We start from the raw sequence: 18,796 nt of genomic DNA on the forward strand, positions 1-18,796 counted from the left end.
ATAAACTAAATAATCTGAAGGATTATGTACATAGCTACAACATCTTGTCAACTTGACAACTTAATCACCAGCACCCCAAAATGACCATGCTACCTTGCAATTTCAAACACATGTAACAGTACTCTCAACTTCTCAGGTGGTGCTGTTTACCAAAGAATAACATGTAGATCACACAGAAATGAAAAGTCCTCCTTATGGTATAGGCCTTTTGTTCGTATTAATCCTCTTGGAGTGCCTTCACACACCTTCACCTTCACGCCTTCATCTCTATTTTGGCTCATGAGAGTAGTAACTATAGACTGCTTTTCATGTTTAACAGACTGTTGCTCCACAGAGGGTCTGTAGGCTCCAGTCTGTTGCTCCACAGGGGGTCTGCAGGCTCCAGTCTGTTCCTCCACAGTAGGTCTGCAGGCTACAGACTGTTGCTTCACAGAGGGTCTGCAGGCTACAGACTGTTGCTTCACATGGGGTCTGCAGGCTACAGACTGTTGCATCACAGGGGGTCTGCAGGCTACAGACTGTTGCTTCACAGAGGGTCTGCAGGCTACAGACTGTTGCTTCACAGAGGGTCTGCAGGCTACAGACTGTTGCTTCACAGAGGGTCTGCAGGCTACAGACTGTGGCTCTACAGAGGGTCTGCAGGCTACAGACTGTTGCTCTACAGAGGGTCTGCAGGCTCCAGACTGTTGTTCCACAGAGGGTCTGCAGGCTACAGACTGTTGCTTCACAGGGGGTCTGCAGGCTACAGACTGTTGCTTCACAGGGGGTCTGCAGGCTACAGACTGTTGCTCTACAGAGGATCTGCCGGCTACAGACTGTTGCTCTACAGAGGATCTGCAGGCTACAGACTGTTGCTTCACAGAGGGTCTGCAGGCTACAGACTGTTGCATCACAGAGGATCTGCAGGCTACAGACTGTTGCATCACAGAGGATCTGCAGGCTACAGACTGTTGCTCTACAGAGGATCTGCAGGCTACAGACTGTTGCTTCACAGAGGGTCTGCAGGCTACAGACTGTTGCTTCACAGGGGGTCTGCAGGCTACAGACTGTTGCTCTACAGAGGGTCTGCAGGCTACAGACTGTTGCTTCACAGGGGGTCTGCAGGCTACAGACTGTTGCTTCACAGAGGGTCTGCAGGCTACAGTCTGTTGCTCTACAGAGGGTCTGCAGGCTACAGACTGTTGCTTCACAGAGGGTCTGCAGGCTACAGACTGTTGCTTCACAGGGGGTCTGCAGGCTACAGACTGTTGCTTCACAGGGGGTCTGCAGGCTACAGACTGTTGCTTCACAGAAGGTCTGCAGGCTACAGACTGTTGCTCTACAGAGGGTCTGCAGGCTACAGACTGTTGCTCTACAGAGGGTCTGCAGGCTACAGACTGATGCTCTACAGAGGGTCTGAAGGCTACAGACTGATGCTCTACAGTCTGCAGGCTACAGTCTGTTGCTCTACAGAGGGTCTGCAGGCTACAGACTGATGCTCTACAGAGGGTCTGCAGGCTACAGACTGATGCTCTACAGAGGGTCTGCAGGCTACAGGCTGATGCTCTACAGAGGGTCTGCAGGCTACAGACCGATGCTCTACAGAGGGTCTGCAGGCTACAGACTGTCTGATGCTCTACAGAGGGTCTGCAGGCTAGTCGTCCTCCTTGAATGTCAGCGGGACGAGAAGCTCCTCCTCAAAGCACTGCTGGAAGAAGGTGATCACCGAATTTAGCATGTAGCGTTGGTTTTTGACTGACGCAATGTTGTGGCCTTCATCTGGGAAAATCTAAAGGGGGTAGAAACAACAACATATTGTGTTTTATTAGCTGCAAAACAATGTATTTTCTTAATATCGCTTTACTACAACAAGGCAGCCGGGGGTTCGAGCACGCTATGCATGCGAGGCATGCAAATGAGCACACGATGTTTCTAGTTACACTTAAAGATGCAGATGGAAACTCCATGGTTTAATACATTTCTTATTGCCAGCTAGTCTATTACAGTACCTCCATTAAGGCAGTGCTTCTCAAAGTGGGGTCCTGGGACCTCCAGGGGTCCCCAGTAAAAAGAGGGATCATTTATTTCTTCTATGATTCCATCCATAAGTAACACAATGACAGAATATATTGACTATTTTGGTCATGAGTTTTACACTCTCTGTAATAATACATCTAAAAGCAACAGTCTTATCAGATGGGGGACCCTGGGACAAAATCTTATCAAATGCGGTGAGGGGGTCCGTGGTCTAATTTGTGTCAGTTTAGGGGTTATTGTAAAAGTTTGAGAACCACTGCATTAAGGGGTTGGCAGCACAAATCTTTGTGTATGCAGACAGCATCCTTTATACGAGAGTGAGACCAATCAGAATCAAGACTGACACTGAAGATTAAAATCTCCCCATCATGTTAGCTTGTTAATGACAAAGAGTCTACATATCACACTGTTGTCATCGTTTGAGGCTGCAAGACATTTGCAGGCCCTCTGACACTCTCATCTGCGTGTTATCTACTGTTATTTCCTGATGTGGTCTCATCAATGTGTTTCTATTCGATGTTGCTCGCTGCGGTGATGCTGCTCGACCTCCTAGTCTTCGTACCTTACTCACTTCCTCTCATCTCCCCTTTCTGTTCTGTTTCTGTTGGTTTTCTTTTACCACTGTAGCTCAAAAATAGTGTCTGCTACCTTTTTTTTTTAATACAGAATTGAAGGTGAAGAGAAGAGAACATAAGACTTTCTTCTCATATCAGATCAGGCTTTTGTAAAAGCAGGATTTGATTCCCACTGTGAGCCAACATCCACTTTGTCCATTTTGAAGTAATTGATGATTTAAGGCAAGAGGGTAGTAGGGCAGGTGTGTGCTTGAATTACGAATATAACAGCAAGGTCTACTCTCGTTAAGGTCTACTCTCGTTAAGGTCTACGCTCGTTAAGGTCTACGCTCGTTAAGGACATTAAATGGATTGGCACAGGAAGGGGGAATGGCAGCAGTCACCTGCAGAGTGTAGTTAATATCTGATGCAGACAGCAGTTTCACAAACTCAGCAGAATGCTGGAAATGAACGGTGGCTGAAAAGGAAGAGATAATTAAAATATATTAATCATCTCCTGACATGGCGGATATTCAGTCCATTACACTTACACCATTGGAAAGTTTATGAAAACTATTTTAGCGTAGCAACAACAACTGTACAGTATGCTGCAAAAAAGATGTCAAATGATTTCATCTCTTACTTCATCTTAAAATCTTTGGTGAAAAAAACATTCATTTAAGATATTACTTTTCAACGCACTCAGAAATCAAACCCTATAATCCACCTTTTGTTTTCCATTATATGTCTAATTTGAGCACAAATGATAGCTACTGTACATTAGATCATGTTTATTTTAGTATAGCCCAGCTGCAGTCAAGTCAATTCCAAGACCAGGTCCTGTCAAGTTCGAGTCAAGACTCGGTCCAAAGTTGGTCTTCGACTAAGACAGAGGCCGGAGCTAACCCAGACCAACTGACCAACTAGACCAAAACAAACAACTGTCTTTCTAGATGTAAAAATAACATTACCCTTCAACAATCAAGAAATCAATGCATAGGTATTGACTAATCAATATGTAGTCGAGGACTATTACTGTTGATACAGGAAAGTGTAGGGTTAACATCCAATAGTGGTCGAGAACAAGACAAGTCTGATTCAAAATGATAACAGGACGGAGACAAGTCCAAGACGTCAGAAGACAAGGTTTATTTTAAGAGAAGACTCAAGACAATACTAGTACTACAGCTCTGGTGAAGACCTTATGTATAACCCACCAACGAACCATACTGTGCATTGTCTGCTTCCTTTATGTTCTGTACCTGCTTCCTCTCTGCGGAGCTCAGGAATCCATCATCTAACAGGAGTGAACATCAACCTGCAAGCTCAATTAGACCAATTAAGACTCACCATCTGCAGTGCCGTGGATAATCAGGAAGTTCACTCGACTCGGTGCTGTGATGTTAAGCAGACTGGAGATCTGTTGGAGACAGTGCGAATTACCCACTACAGAGAGCAGAGGTAACAGGGCAGACACCACTAAGCATTTGTAAATGCTAAATACTGTGATTTATACACACATTTCACTGCTTCGTGACCTGATGTTTGTTGGGGATTAACACTGAATTTCAGGTTTAAAATTGGAGAAATAAATAATCCCTTTGTCCTGGAGAGGATCAGTTCCTATTAGTGAATATTCAGTCTACTGTAGAGTTGGAAAGTGACTGTACGGATTACATTCAAGATGATTTGGGTGGGATTCCAGGACATTTTTAATAACAGAATTACATTATACAGTACTATAAATACACACATATGTGTATATATATATATATATATATATATATATATATATATATATATATATATATATATATAATTATATATAATTATATAATTGAATAATTATATAATTACTTGGATGTTAAAGCAGCTACAGCAAGATTTTCGATTGTTATTAAAGACCAATGCCGAGTAGTCTCGCTTGAACCCCGAGTGAATCGGCCAGTGTTGTCTTGACGATTAGTCTGTCTGCGGCCGGGGCAGATCAGGAAGTGAAATGAAATGGTTTGCGACAGCCACTTCGGCCATAACCACAAAATAACAAAATGACTTCCAAACAAACTGTTAGAATATAACGAGAGATGTTCGCGAGAGTAGCAAGCCCCTGCATGGCGTTCTCCGTGTTTATGGTCTGTTGCTAGGCAGAGCGAAACGGTTGAAGGCAGGCAGCTGCCATAAATAAACCATTTTGTTTCACTTCCGGGTTTATCCGGCCCGCCGGTAGACAGATAGAGAGAGAGAGCCTGGTGACGCGAGGTTAGTAGAGACAGACACCGACTCTATAATCATCAAGAGAGCAATCTCCGATTCACACGGCTTTGGTCTCAGCTACTATTATAGGTAAGATGTGATGCATCAATATTATAATTATACTGTTTAATAACAATCGAAAATCTTGCTCGTAGCTGCTCTAATGTCAGATAAAGTAAGAGTCTTGTGTAATGATAGAGAGCTGTTTCATGAGAATGAGCTAGTTGAGTTCAGAAGTTGTGAGGTTTTAATTTCATTCATTATTTTCAGTTCCATTCACAGGGAGTATGAATCATTGGTGAGCCTGCTCAACACTGAAACTGATGGCATTTTTCAAAGTGCTTTCAGTGTGAACAGACCCTAACCCTTCAAAAGTGGAATCCACTCGTACTTGGTATTTGCGATCCCCTTTTGCTGGAAAGCCAAAGTACTGCTCGGTGAAGGCCGACCCTGTATGAGGACAAACAATACAAAGGGTTAATAACGGAAAAGGAAAGTGCAGAAATGACTAAATAAAATAAAAATAAATAAATCTTCATTCATTACTTAAGAACGTGTTTGTTAGAAATGCCTCTTTACTACATGTTGAACATTTTAACAGATAGAAAACACCATTCCTGAATGCTCCTGACCCTTCTGTCCATTCATCAGCCTTCGATCAGGTATGACATTCTGAAACACTGGATCAGTTAGTGTCAGCATCACGCTGACAAATTTCAAATTTCATACTGTACCATTACCATTACATATAGCTCAAATTTGATGAATATTTGAAAAACCGATAAAAAAAAACGATCACCGTTCAAACTTCATTAAAAAAAAAGATATACCGGTATATATATATATTTCCCTTTATAGCATGGACATCTCAAAGGACAATCAACCATAGCCTCTATGACCAAATATTGTTTTCACCTGACTGCGACAAAAATGTCAAATTCCATGACTTTTCCAGTTTCCCCCCATAACTGTAGGAACCGGGCCCATCTTACCAAAGAGTCTCCAGTCTGTTATAGGAGCAACTGCGATGCCACATCTGAACATTGAGCCATAGGAGAGGAGCAGGAGAGAGCTCAGAAATCCTCCATAGGCCTGTTAAAAAGGAACGTTTGGTAAGAAAGCTATAGTCTGAAGAAGGGTCTTATTGGATTATTGAATTATTGTATTAGTTGAATACAGACATGATGTTACCTTCCCATAAACTCCAACATTGTTGCTATCAATATAGGGAAGCCTGATGAGGTACCTAAGAGATATCATTCAAAAGAGTTATGAGCCTTTTTCACAGCAACCATTTTGTGTCTAAAAGGCAGGTTAAACCCAGGTGCAACCAAAACATTCATGAGGGGCCCAGCACTGGAACACCTACATGGATTGGAAGTTGGAAACCCCCATTACGGTTTTGGTTGCACCTGTTTACCCTGCCTTTTAGACGCAAAATGGCTGCTGTGAAAAAGGTAAATTGTGCTGAAGGTATAAAGAAAATGGGCAGAAAGGGGGGTTAAGGGGGTTGTCTGATACATGATGGTAGCCAATGAGGTGATGAAGCAACTTTTTAAGTCATCATAATTGGCTTCACTTGAGTAAGAAATGTATTTATCGTCAAGGTAACAGACCCCCCCTCCCCTCCCCCCACAAAGGAAAGGTAACAGACCACATGAATGAAATAGTCCTTGGCAATAAGTCTTACTGTTTGTGTTAGCCAGCTTTGGATTATCAAATGTGTGGGGCTCCATATGGCAGCAAGCCCAGACAAACGTATTTGAAAGTCAATGTTATAACGTTACCGTTATTTGACTCATCTGGTAACCTACAGTAATCAAATAGGTTAAAACAAACTAAAAAAACAGAGACTGATATTGTGGTTTTCTGATATATCAGGACAATACATAGCCTTTAACACATTCACTGCCAGCCTTTTTTTTTTTACTGTAGGTAGCTTTTGCCAGAGGGTTTTTTTGAGGATTCTGGCTCATTTTACAAGAGCCAAGGATAATTTTCTGCTTGGAGTTTGTCAACACAAAGTTCACAAAAGTACTAATAGAATGTGTGCTTTCTCTGTCTAAAAGAGTTAGTTTGTAGAGTTAGTAGTTATGTAGATATTAGCCGTTGAGTACAGCATGGTTTCAGCGTCTGAGACAAAAAGCTGAGATAATCGCAGTTTTGTGAAATTCAATATCAAACAGTCACTTTAACCATTTATTTTTGGCATCAGTGAGACATCAGACATAAACAATATAGTTCTGAACAGTAATTTCCTCCATAGCAGCACCCGCACCCCCTCTCCTTACAACTCCTCCCTCCGTGGGCGTGTCTCCGTGTTTGTCAGTCACAAGCCAGAGTCTCTCCTGCCTGTCTGAGCAGTGAGCAGCAGCCTCTCTCTGGCGGTCCCTCGTCGGCGAGCATGGATGTGGCTTAATCCGTTCTTGGATTTTCGGTTGAGAGCTTTGACGAAGCCTTGTGTGACTCTAGGCTTATGCTGCGCGCTTCAAAGTGTGCTTTCCACCCAGTCCACCTGTGGAAGCCCCCGGCGCACGGGTGCGCCCGTGTGAAAGGTTTTCGCCTACAGTATGAGAATGAGGCTCGTTCGCTTCTGGGTCCTCGGTTGAGCTCAGCTGGAATGCGTGCGTTTCTGGCCAAACAACACTCAATAGTCTGAGCACCGTCGCCACTCAGTGGGTCGGCGGAATGGATTGCACACGCCCGGCGGCTCTAACAGTATAATAGAAGATGCAAAAGGGCCAGATCAAGGATCCACCGTCAAAAAAAAAAAAAAGATTTTTTTGACGTATCCATACGTCGCTGGCAGTTAACGGTTGGATTCTGCTTGACGTATGCATACGTCGCTGGCAGTTAACGTGTTAATATTGGATCTCAGTTTGTCATCCACCTGTGATACCTGCAATATAATTCCTCATTCTTTGCACTTTTTTCCTTTTTCTATTTTTCTATTCTCTAAATGTAATTAATAAAAAAAAATTTTTTATATCTATCCACCTTATTTTTGAATGCCCTGCTGTAAAATAATTATGGGTCCGACAGACCGCAGTGACGACAGTCCGCAATGCCGATAGCCCACAAGCAGAACCAGCTGAGCGAGGCGGTGTGCAGCGTGTCGGGGTCCGGCTGGAGCTAACCTCTCCCAGCCCCCACGCCTAAACCTAACCTCTCCCACCCCCCATGCCTAAACCTCACCTCCCACAGACTCTAAGCCTAAACCTAACCTCTCCCACCCCACCCCCCACACCTAAACCTAACGTTAGCATTGTGGGTGGTCGGCATAGCGGGTGGACACCGGTTTGACGTGACTTGACTGTTGCAGCTTGCCATTTCCTCGTTATTAACGACACGCTAAAACTCCGACGCTGCAGCTTTGAAACATTACAGACGGGTGTCAAGCTGTCAGCAACAAGGCTGGGAGGATTACACCGGAAGAAGCACCCATAGGCATCATGGCAGCTAGAAATAAGGTGGATAGGGGTAAGGGTGAGTAAGCTGCCTTAAAGAGCTGCTATCCCTAAAATAATTTCAATAACTAGGTTTGAATGGAGAGTCATGGTGTCCCATGATGGTCTAAACTAAATGCTGTTTCAGAAGCTTTCCCTCCTTGAAGAATTCATGCCCTATATGGAAACATTTAAAGATATTGAATATCAGCACAAAATGTCTCGGCACCTTCAATACAAAAATATGGATATTGTCAAATACTATTTAACCCAAGTCGGGTAGAAAGAAACCTACTGCAGAGCTGCGATGTGGTCCTGGACCTCCACAGTTCCCAGTCTCTGGTGGACCTCGTGCAGGACCCTCTGGCCCTGGAAGCCGCTGCCCCGCACGTCCAGACGAGCCACGATCACGTCATGTGAGCTGACCAGCACAGAGTCCCAGCTGAGAGAGAAGCGGTCGCTCACAGCCTGGCCACCGGGGGCGCTGTCACTGAGAAACGAGTTTAGTCCCTTGAAGCCATTTGAAGCAGTAATATAAGACTCAAAGACACAGTGGTCTCCAAAGCACTCAAATGCATCATAAATCACTGATATCACGTATGTATAGACTTGGTGATGTCACCATGTGATGATGTCATCGGTGAGTGATGTCATCAGTGATGATGTCACCAGGTGATGTCATCATTGCTCGAGTGACATGACATCATTAGGTAATTAGGGCAATCATTAGGGTAATTAGGGCAATTAATCCTTAATTTAAACCTCATTTAAAAAAATCGGGCTCCGTTAGGTCACCTGCAGGGGGTGCTCTTTACACTTCCTGAAAGATTCTGCCCGATCGCACGGAAAATGGCATAGCTGTGGCCGAACACAATTCTGCTCACACACACACACACACACACACACACACACACACACAGCCACTTTGCATTCTTATTACACGATTAAACACAACTTACACAATCAGTAAGAGTGGGTGCTGCTTTGCTTCATCCAAATCTATGGGGAGAGTTAATTCCAGATGGAGTGCTGCAAAAGAAGACACACGCGCACGCACGCACGCACACACACACACACACACACACACACACACACACACACACACACACACACACACACGCAAATGAGCAGATTCTTTTCTATTAAAATTTTCTTTCCATCTAACGGCTTCACATTCAGTCCAGAGTTGATTTTGGCAGTGATTAGAAGTCAGCAGAAACATAATTTGCTATGCAGCCACATCAAAACTCAACAGGCGCCATGCCCAGTAGCCTACAACCATGAAAGTAATCAACACCGCTGTGCTAATCAGGAAAAGAAACACTAGCCAAATGCAAGGGTCAAACAAGAGCTAACAGGCTCCTGCTGTATCTGGAGGTGTTCATGTTTTTGCTTGAATTCAAGATTATATAGTGTTTAAAAGTTAGAGCAGGTTGCATGGCTCTCGTGCCCATGACAATCACCCAAAACCCTCAATGAACTTTCAAACTAACAGCATGGTCGGTTTCCATCTGATCTGACTGTGTCTATTCAAAAGCCTTAACTGTGTCTCACATTATGCCTAATAGCACACACAGATTGGAGAACAGAAGCCATATTATGGCGTGCCGTCCCTTCTCATTGAAACAGTGTAACGCTGTGTTACACTCTCATTGCAAGGCTGATGCATAATCATCTTACAAAGCTCGGCACCTGCTCCTTCACCTGTGTTGATCCTGGATTTGCCTCAACACTGCCACCTACCTGACTGTCCATGTCCACGTCTCGCACTCTGATCCTACAGTCCGTTGCCAACTGAAATGTTTCATGACATGAGAGATCGCACACTTCAACTCAGTCATCTGGTGTTACATTCACAAAATACAGATACACCTTTAGAAAGTATTAAGAGGAAATGATTAAGAAGGCCCTTAAGTTCAAAGTCCCAAAATTTCCTTAAAGCGCTTTGAGAGAACTCTTGTTATGATTTGGCGTTATATAAATATAAAATTGATTGGTTGATTGATTGATTGATTGATTGATTGATTGATTGATTGATCGATTAAGTTTAGTCTCATCTCTTGCAAACTCTTGGTTTTCTATTTACAAAGCGAAGCAACCACCAGGGAATGTGAATGGAGTGAACATGTAATAATTATTTATTTGTAATTTTTTTCTGGGCATACAAAATCAGGAGAAAATTAAGAAAATACATACTATTTTGATGAATGTCACCCTATGTTTTTTCTCTCTTGTTTTTGTAAGACTAATGTTACAAAATAAATAATGTCTTGGGCTATTTTCAATAATGAAGACTACTTAACAGCTAACACCCAGTTCAGGTCATATCACAGCGCACGCCCCCTTTCTTTGAGGTTGTATAACCCATTCATTGTTAGGCTATGTATCGCCCAGGGCCCCGTTCCAATACCCATACTTCCATACTATTTAGTAGGCAAAAAAAGATTTAGTATGTCCCAATACATAGTATGTCAGATGCAGTATGCCAAGAGTACCAGGATGTTGTACTACATCAGCTCCTATTTCAGAGTATGCATCGATGCATGCTGCTTCAGCCAAACTTCCCCACAATCCTTTGCGCAGCAGGAAGTTATGTCTTCTTCTTCTTCTTCTAATGTTTTATGGCGGTTGGCAAAGAACTTTTTGTGCATTACCGCCACCTACTGGAGTTACGTCGCACTGACTGAGCTGCGTGTTCATGAATGAGATAATTAACTTTAAGAAAGCCTTGAAATATGTTAAAACCAAACAAGCATGGTGTGTACCAAAACATGCATATCTTGATTCCTGTTTAGAACTCTGACTTAATGTTTTTGCTTTATTTATTTTATTTTGTTTATTTGATTGTCTGTTCCAATTTTGTAAATGTTTAGTCTGAATTTGTTGTATAATGTACTGTTTGTTACTGCCAGACTTTGTTTATTGAAAAAAAAAAAAAAAAAAAAAAAAACTCAAATGTGGCGCTGCGGACGTCGGCGGAAGTGAGCAAGAGGTCGGAGTTCAGGAAGCTCACGTGACGACAGATGTAGTGTGTCCCAATAGTATGCATTTTGCATGCATGCTACACACTACCATCCATACTTTGTGAGGGCAGCGGCAGTACATACTACAAGAAAGAAGTACAAGTATGGGTATTGGAACGGGGCCCATGTTTACTCTGTTTGCTATGTGCTGTGTATGTCCCATGTGTCATTCTCAGTTGCTGATCAGCATCGCTGAAGCAGTTGCTTTCGCCCCACCTCCTCCCCTGACCACCACCATCGTCATGACTCCTGAAGAATTCCCTATGGGGGGATTTCCTATCCTATTCTTCTCTGACAACGCCCTCTCATCATCTCAGGAGAGCGTCATCATATCATGGAGTCATACGCCAAAATGTGCTGTATCATTAAAGCTTGTTAAACTTTCTACTAGCCTCTCATTATTGAAATAGCGCTAGCAAGATAGCAACATTTTTGTTTTGTGAATTGAAAAAAATTAAATAAGAATCATTAGGTCTCTATACACTTTATGCCCTGCCTGTATGAACTGTCTTGTGGCACCTACTGGTATGTCTTGTTGGACTAGATAGCACTCAGTTTCATGGCACTTATTCTCATTGCACTCTCCTGACTAGAACCTTGCTTGTGTTGCATTGAATCTCATGTGTACGTCGCTTTGGATAAAAGCGTCTGCTGGGAACATTTGTATATTGGAATGATGAATCTGTCTCACTCCTTTGCCAGCTCCTGATTAGTATGCATAAAGTGAATGAGTGACAGTTGATGGGAGGTGGTTGTGATGATGATGATGATGACAATGATGATTCTGACACAAACGGTGGCACTGAATCATGCAGCTCAAAGTTATGAATTGAAAGCATCAAATGATTAACGATAATAACCTACGGCAGAGCAGAGGGTCCAAACTGTACACACTAACATTTTGCCACACAGAAGTCACTGCAGTGTCATACCAAAGTTTTTGATTTGTATAGTTCTTCTCTCCCTCTTGGGTCTTGTCCTGTTCATCAGTGCTTCTCTTAACACTGTGTTCCTTTCCAGAGTGGCATTCCCTGTTGACAAATGGACACAAAGAACGAGTGCTCCAGTCAGAACAAAACCATAAATGATCTTGATTACCTAAAGAAAATGAATGCTTTCGTAGGAAATTAAGATGGGGAAAAAATACATGCGTTTTCCTATAATAAAACCTGTGTCATTTTAAATGCAAAACCCTACTTGCAACATTAATGGAACATGTAATTGAAAAAAGAACAGTTTAACCCAATTACACACCAGAACTAATTCAGAAAGGAATTCAGTTCAATATTCCGCTTGATTAACTAGTAAGAAATGATCATTACTGTGTACAATGGTCCCTCTTGAAGCCACACAGTTCAAGAAATTGTAATTCAGCGCACTTCCCCCATCAAGCCATGCAAATGAGGGTCAGACCGCATGGTGACCTGCTAATGTGATATGTAATGTTTGTTGTGGGCCCACAGAGAATATAATGATGTCACTTTAATGAGTGTGTTAATCAACATCTCTCAAACTGAGAGCCTGTAGGAGTGGAGTGGATCATTTAGGATCCCCAGATGCTCCGACAGCGCTCAACAACATTTGAAGCGCTTAATTGCATGGCGGTGTACAGATTTGACAGTTGTCAAGTTGGACAAACTAATTCTGGGTGCTGATTGTTCACAGTTAACTGACTTATTATTCAAACATTAGCACATGGTTGATGTGTTGTCCATTTACTATTCACATGAACACACTGCAGGCACACAGTCAAAAAAAAATCTAAGCTGGCATCTAAGCAAATAGTGAATAAATACACCTGATGCAATTGACTGAAAGAGCCCAGATAGCTAGAAGAATTAGTGAACTTACTGTTTATGTCATCTAGTTTATGGAGAGTGGTTTGGGGAATGCCAGGACCTGAAAAAAGCAAAGCAAAACAAAGAAGAAGAAGACGAAGAAGACGAAGAAGAAGAAGAAGAAGAAGAAGAAGAAGAAGAAGAAGAAGAAGAAGAAGAAGAAGAAGAAGAAGAAGAAGAAGAAGAAGAAGAAGAAGAAGAAGAAGTAGTAGTGCGGGGGTCAAAATAGAAAAGAAAAAAGAGGCAAAAAAGCAAAAATAGAAAAAAAAGACAAGAGTGAGTTTTTGTGTAATGTTCCTGCTCTGTATCTGCTGACCTCCACTGCTCAGACCTCAATGCTCTTGTCTTCTGTACGTGAGTCACATAGTCTTATACTGAGTGAAGAGTCAATATTGCAGTGTGTTGCCGCCCTTTTTTGTTTCAGTCTTTGCATTGAAAAATACTTTAAAAGGCAGATACATTCTGCCAGCTCCTAAACCCAGGCATGTTTTGTGGAGAATAGACCCTTCTCACGGGGGCCATTTTGTGTCGAAAAGGCAGAAAAACCACAGGTGCAAGAAAAACACTAACGACGGTTTCCAACTTCCATGTTTGGAATTTGGAACTCCTGAATTAAGCCGAATTAAAGGGATACTCCACTTTTTGGGGAGTTTAGCTCATTTGCCACATCCCCCCCACATAGCCAAGATACACCATGCCTTACTGGCACTGTCCGCTCAGTTTACAGTGAGCTACAGTCGTGAAGTTAGTATCGCCATAGAATGGAGGCTAATCATACAGCTGTTAAAAATCCATCAAAACACACATTTCACGGCGCCAAAATACATGTTGTGCTTCGGGTACTCACCACACAATGAAATATTCATCCAAAATGCACATAATCAGTCTTTTTGGAAGGAAAAGAGCTCGGCGGCCATGTTTGGAAAGTAGTGCCGGCTACCTCTTTTCCTTGACAAGCATCACAGGTAGCTCTTTGCTAAAGCTGTGACAGGGGGCAGCCTCTGACAGGCCAAAACGCTTTGTCTTTCATACTCATTATGTCATCGTTAAAAAAAAAGCATTCAAAATCACTGTTGCTTTTGACCTATAATCTTTTTTTCTCTCTCTCATCTATTTTAATATTTTCTGTCTTTATTAAAGTTGCGTAATCTGCCCTTCAGATCAGATGTGAAGTGCAGGGTGGTGACTGTGCTTTTGGCTGTAATGAGTCACCTCTGCAGTTGAGCAGGACGTGCTGGCAGTCGGGGCTGAGCAGAGCCTCGTAGTAGCTGCACTGTGGGTGGAGGAGGGAGCAGCTGAGGCATTCTCTATCAAACGGATCCACGGTGGAGACTCTGTGTCAGGAAGACAATGAAAACGTCTGAAGACAGAACAGAGGTCTGCTTGGCAGGATTTGATACAATCAATCAGTGTGTATTATAGCCTGCAGCCAAAACAAAAGAAACACTTGACTAAAATATATCGAAGTTCCATCCATGAACGCTGCAGTATTGCTGACTACTTAATATTTCGTAGATATTTATGTTTATTTTTCGTATGTTTTTAATGTTTCATCATACATCATCAATTTAATGACGTGTTTCACATCACTGCATCTTCAGGACACAGCAAAAACTGACTTGTTAAGTTACTTTACCTCCTTAATTGCATCCGGACTTATCAAGATTATTTATGTATGTATGTATGTATGTATGTATGTATGTATGTACCGGTATGTATGTATGTATGTATGTATGTATGTATGTATGTATGTATGTATGTATTTATTCATTTATTTATTTATTTATTTATTTATTTATTTATTTGGGGGGGGGGACCAAGCACTGGATGAAAAAAACTATATTGGATGCACGGCGGCCACTTCCTATCTCTAATGCCTGATGTCATATATATTGTCTTCTGTTGATTGTTCAATGTGTCTATCCCCCCCCCCCTCCCCCCCATATTCTCCCCAATTACACTTGGCCAATTTATCCCCATGCTGCCTTATTGGCTGCCCCAATCACTGCTCCACCCTCTGCCGATCTGAGAGAGAGCCGAGACTAGCACCATGCTTCCTCCGACACATGCGCAGTAGCCAGCCGCTTCTTTTCACCTGACAGCGGGGAGCTTCACTGGTAGGACGTAGCACGTGGGAGGATCATGCTATTCCCACCAGTTCCCTTCCACCCCGACCAGGCGCCCCGACCAGGACACATACCCCCAATCCTGCTTCCCACCCTCAGGCACAACCAATCGTGCCTGTATGGACGCCCGACCAAGCCGGAGGTAACACACATGGATACGAACCTGCGAACCTCGTGTTGGTAAACAGGGAATCTACCGCTACGTTAAATGTGTGTATTCATGAGAAACAGTGTCTGGGGACGCAAGACAAATTCCGGGAACCTTCCAACAATAAAGTGATTCACTGGCAGATAATACTACTCCTGATGGATTCATTGTTTTATGACGACTTTCTTGAAAGAAGTTTTAAGATTGAAACCAGAAACATTCTCTGCCAATGCAGTGAGATCATTTGACGAAAAATATCATAAAATAAACTCGATAGCTCTGGAAGCAAGCTCAAATCAACCGGCCACTCCTTTTTGCACGTACCTGTATGACTTCAGCCCATATCGGCGAGGGCAAGGTGAACAGGAATGAAACCATCTATTAATACTGTCAAACACAAATCCATTCGTCATGAAAGCCAATAGAGCGATCGGCGATTTGTCCTGTGCTGAACCATTTCTACCCCGACGGGAGTGCAGCCTCTTCGGGGATGACAATGTTCCCATCCACAGAGCACCAAGTGCTCGCTGAATGCTTTGACGAGCATGGAAGTGATGTAGAGCGCACTCTGCTGCTGCCAGCTCAGTCAGGAGATATCGACTCAATTGAACACTGAGAGGCTGTGAAGTGAAGCAACACCTGGGACTGCAGCTTTCACCACCCTCAACACAACACCAAATGGAATGTATCATGGAGGAATGGTGCTGAAGACAGAGAGTGTTTCTTTTGACTTTTTTTTACCATCTCTGGACATTTTAAAGTCTCTTGGTGTTTCTATATTTTTTGCGAAAATCCATACCTGTACAGTTGCCTTTGTGTTGAGTCCTCCTCTGTACTTGAGAAATAGCTGTTCAAAGAAAAAGGGAAATCACATGTTTTGAGAGACATTTGAAGAGCCTTGACCGTATGGGATGTTGTCAGTTACTCACACTTACACTGAGTTTGTGCTCTGATCATAGGCCAAGATTTGAGAGACTTCCCAGCTTCCTGAGGTCAGATGGCGAAGATTGGCCTCTTGACCGTGGGACTGAGAAACCAAGAGAAACCAGATATAATACAGAGTAGTTTCACTGAAATCTTTTAGAAAATGCCCTTATTGAGTTGTTTGCCCACCTTCAGCGCCTATATAGTCATGACTTCCCGTCTACGCCTACAACCTCTGTTCCAACTATTATCTCTCTAGAAACTGAATTAAATTGGCTAAATTGCCAACGCCTCCAGTGTATCTACTGTACAATACTTTCCTTAATCAATTCAATTTATTCTTAATTCACCAGTGTTTCAGAAAATAGAGTCTGGAAACAATCCAAAGATGACGAGGCTTCAAAATGAATAGAATCATATGTGAGCGGTATAAGTCATTGTAATTGGAAGTCCTGCCAGCAGCGGGGGGCAGATAAGGGAGCAGAGAGGAGATAAGCAGAAATAAACTTCATAAAGTTTCCTTTAAATACAGGCAGAAGCAAACTCAATGTAGTCGTCTTCATATTAGTTTGTGATCGTTTGAACCTGGTTGGATATCATGGCGATGTTAGTTTGTGATGGTTTGAACCTGGTTGGATATCATGGTCATATTAGTTTGTGATGGTTTGAAACTGGTTGGATATCATGGTGATGTTAGTTTGTGATGGTTTGAACCTGGTTGGATATCATGGTCATGTTAGTTTGTGATGGTTTGAACCTGGTTGGATATCATGGTCATGTTAGTTTGTGATGGTTTGAACCTGGTTGGATATCATGGTCATGGTAGTTTGTGATGGTTTGAACCTGGTTGGATATCATGGTCATATTAGTTTGTGATGGTTTGAACCTGGTTGGATATCATGGTCATATTAGTTTGTGATGGTTTGAACCTGGTTGGATATCATGGCGATGTGGTTGAACGCCCCGCATCCGCCATGCTTTAGGGGCACGGTGAGGAAGAACACTGCGCCATCCTTGGAAAAAACTGGCTCCTCGTTCTAGAGGACAGAGATAAACGACAAACATGCAGCAAAAGTAGCATATGAATATGAATGAATAATTTCTGAAGCACAAAGGGTGACCTTTGGGCAGTTATCACACTTATTATCACACAGTGCTGAAAACACTCACTAACTGTTCTGTTTCTCCCAATTGATCGTGGCCAATTATCACCTGTCTAAGCGGTCCCGGTCGTTGCTCCACCCCCTGCTGCCGATCTGAGGAGAGTTCTTTTCACCTGACAGCGAGGAGTTTCACCGGCGGGATGTAGCATGTGCGGAGGAACACATTATCCCCCCAGTTACCCTCCCCAGTTACCAACCAGAGGAGGCGCTACTAGTGCAGCGATCAGAACACACACCCTCATATACCCTTGCTTCCCACCTGCAGACACGGCCAATCGTGTCTGGAGGGACGCCCCGGCCGAGCTGGAGGGAACAACAGGGACGCGAACCTGCGGCCCTCGTGTTGGTGGCGAGGGAATAGACCACTGGAGGGCGCCCCAGATCATTAGCATCGTTTGCATTTCTTCTCAAGGTATTAGTTTCAGTGGATAATGCTAACAAGCCGTCAATTAATTTGTCAGCACTTGGCACTGCTGAAATAGATTTCATTATGGTCATAAAAAAATAACAAATAAAATGTTTTAACTGATTTTTAGTGTGCTATAATACTGTACTTTATACGTTTGCCTTTGTGAGATAATGAGACATGAATTGACTGATGTGCTTACCTGACGATCAAGCCACTTCTCTGACGTCATGACATGTTTCTGACAGAATGGGGATACAGAGAACATGTATAAATAACTGTATCCATTGTTAGAAGGGAGAAATAGAGGCGGTTGACAGTTACTCACCTTCACACACTCACCCATGGTGACGTCGCACAGTGAAAGAATTGACATGTTCTGAGCTCGATTCACCCAGCGCACCGCCAGCTTCTCCTCTGTCACCCACTTTACCATGGTGATGTAGTACTCACTAAAGCAGGAGCAAAATAGCAAAATGCGTCTAAGGACAACGGTCGCCCGAATTAATATGTTGTTTTTATCCAGAGCTTGTTTAAATTATACCTCTTTTCCAAACTGATGGGAGGTCGCAGTTCCGTCGTTTGGGAGCCTCCGTCTAGGGTGACGACGTAGAGTTTGACGGCGGGATTGACCTGTCCCATCTAGTGCAAAAGCAACATACAGTCACAGGCCGAGTCAAATTCCACATACAAGTCATGATGTACTGCATAATCTGTACCGCTAACAATATACACCGGCGAGTAATATGCTGTACTCATTTTCCATTTGTATATGCTGTCATATTCAACAATGCCAGTAGTGCTTCAACAGAATAATAACAATATGAAAAGAGTAGAGAACAAAGTGCTGCTGTATACTGTGCAACCCCTAGGGGCATGTTTCCCTCAGCTGAGCCTTC

At 43.0% G+C, this 18,796-nt stretch overlaps 1 protein-coding gene across 1 annotated transcript in view; it reads right to left on the reverse strand.

The window, feature by feature from the left end:
- Positions 1-1,633: 1,633 nt before the first annotated feature.
- The window catches only part of LOC310778171 (inactive dipeptidyl peptidase 10-like), a gene marked incomplete at both ends in the record, with an annotated part of 193,094 nt that continues 175,931 nt past the window's right edge, over positions 1,634-18,796 (reverse strand). The window contains 17 exons of the mRNA XM_083638527.1: positions 1,634-1,768; positions 2,975-3,048; positions 3,921-3,990; positions 5,215-5,273; positions 5,816-5,915; positions 6,015-6,069; positions 8,565-8,759; positions 9,229-9,298; positions 12,225-12,323; positions 13,144-13,191; positions 14,343-14,464; positions 16,204-16,251; positions 16,340-16,431; positions 17,258-17,365; positions 18,100-18,138; positions 18,226-18,349; positions 18,442-18,539. Coding sequence (XP_083494653.1) covers positions 1,634-1,768; positions 2,975-3,048; positions 3,921-3,990; positions 5,215-5,273; positions 5,816-5,915; positions 6,015-6,069; positions 8,565-8,759; positions 9,229-9,298; positions 12,225-12,323; positions 13,144-13,191; positions 14,343-14,464; positions 16,204-16,251; positions 16,340-16,431; positions 17,258-17,365; positions 18,100-18,138; positions 18,226-18,349; positions 18,442-18,539 — 1,536 coding nt within the window. The remainder of the gene's footprint in view (positions 1,769-2,974; positions 3,049-3,920; positions 3,991-5,214; positions 5,274-5,815; positions 5,916-6,014; positions 6,070-8,564; positions 8,760-9,228; positions 9,299-12,224; positions 12,324-13,143; positions 13,192-14,342; positions 14,465-16,203; positions 16,252-16,339; positions 16,432-17,257; positions 17,366-18,099; positions 18,139-18,225; positions 18,350-18,441; positions 18,540-18,796) is intronic.

Source organism: Poromitra crassiceps, assembly GCF_964638095.1.
Source record: "Poromitra crassiceps genome assembly, chromosome: 6".
In the NCBI taxonomy this organism is placed as follows: Eukaryota; Metazoa; Chordata; class Actinopteri; order Beryciformes; family Melamphaidae; genus Poromitra; species Poromitra crassiceps.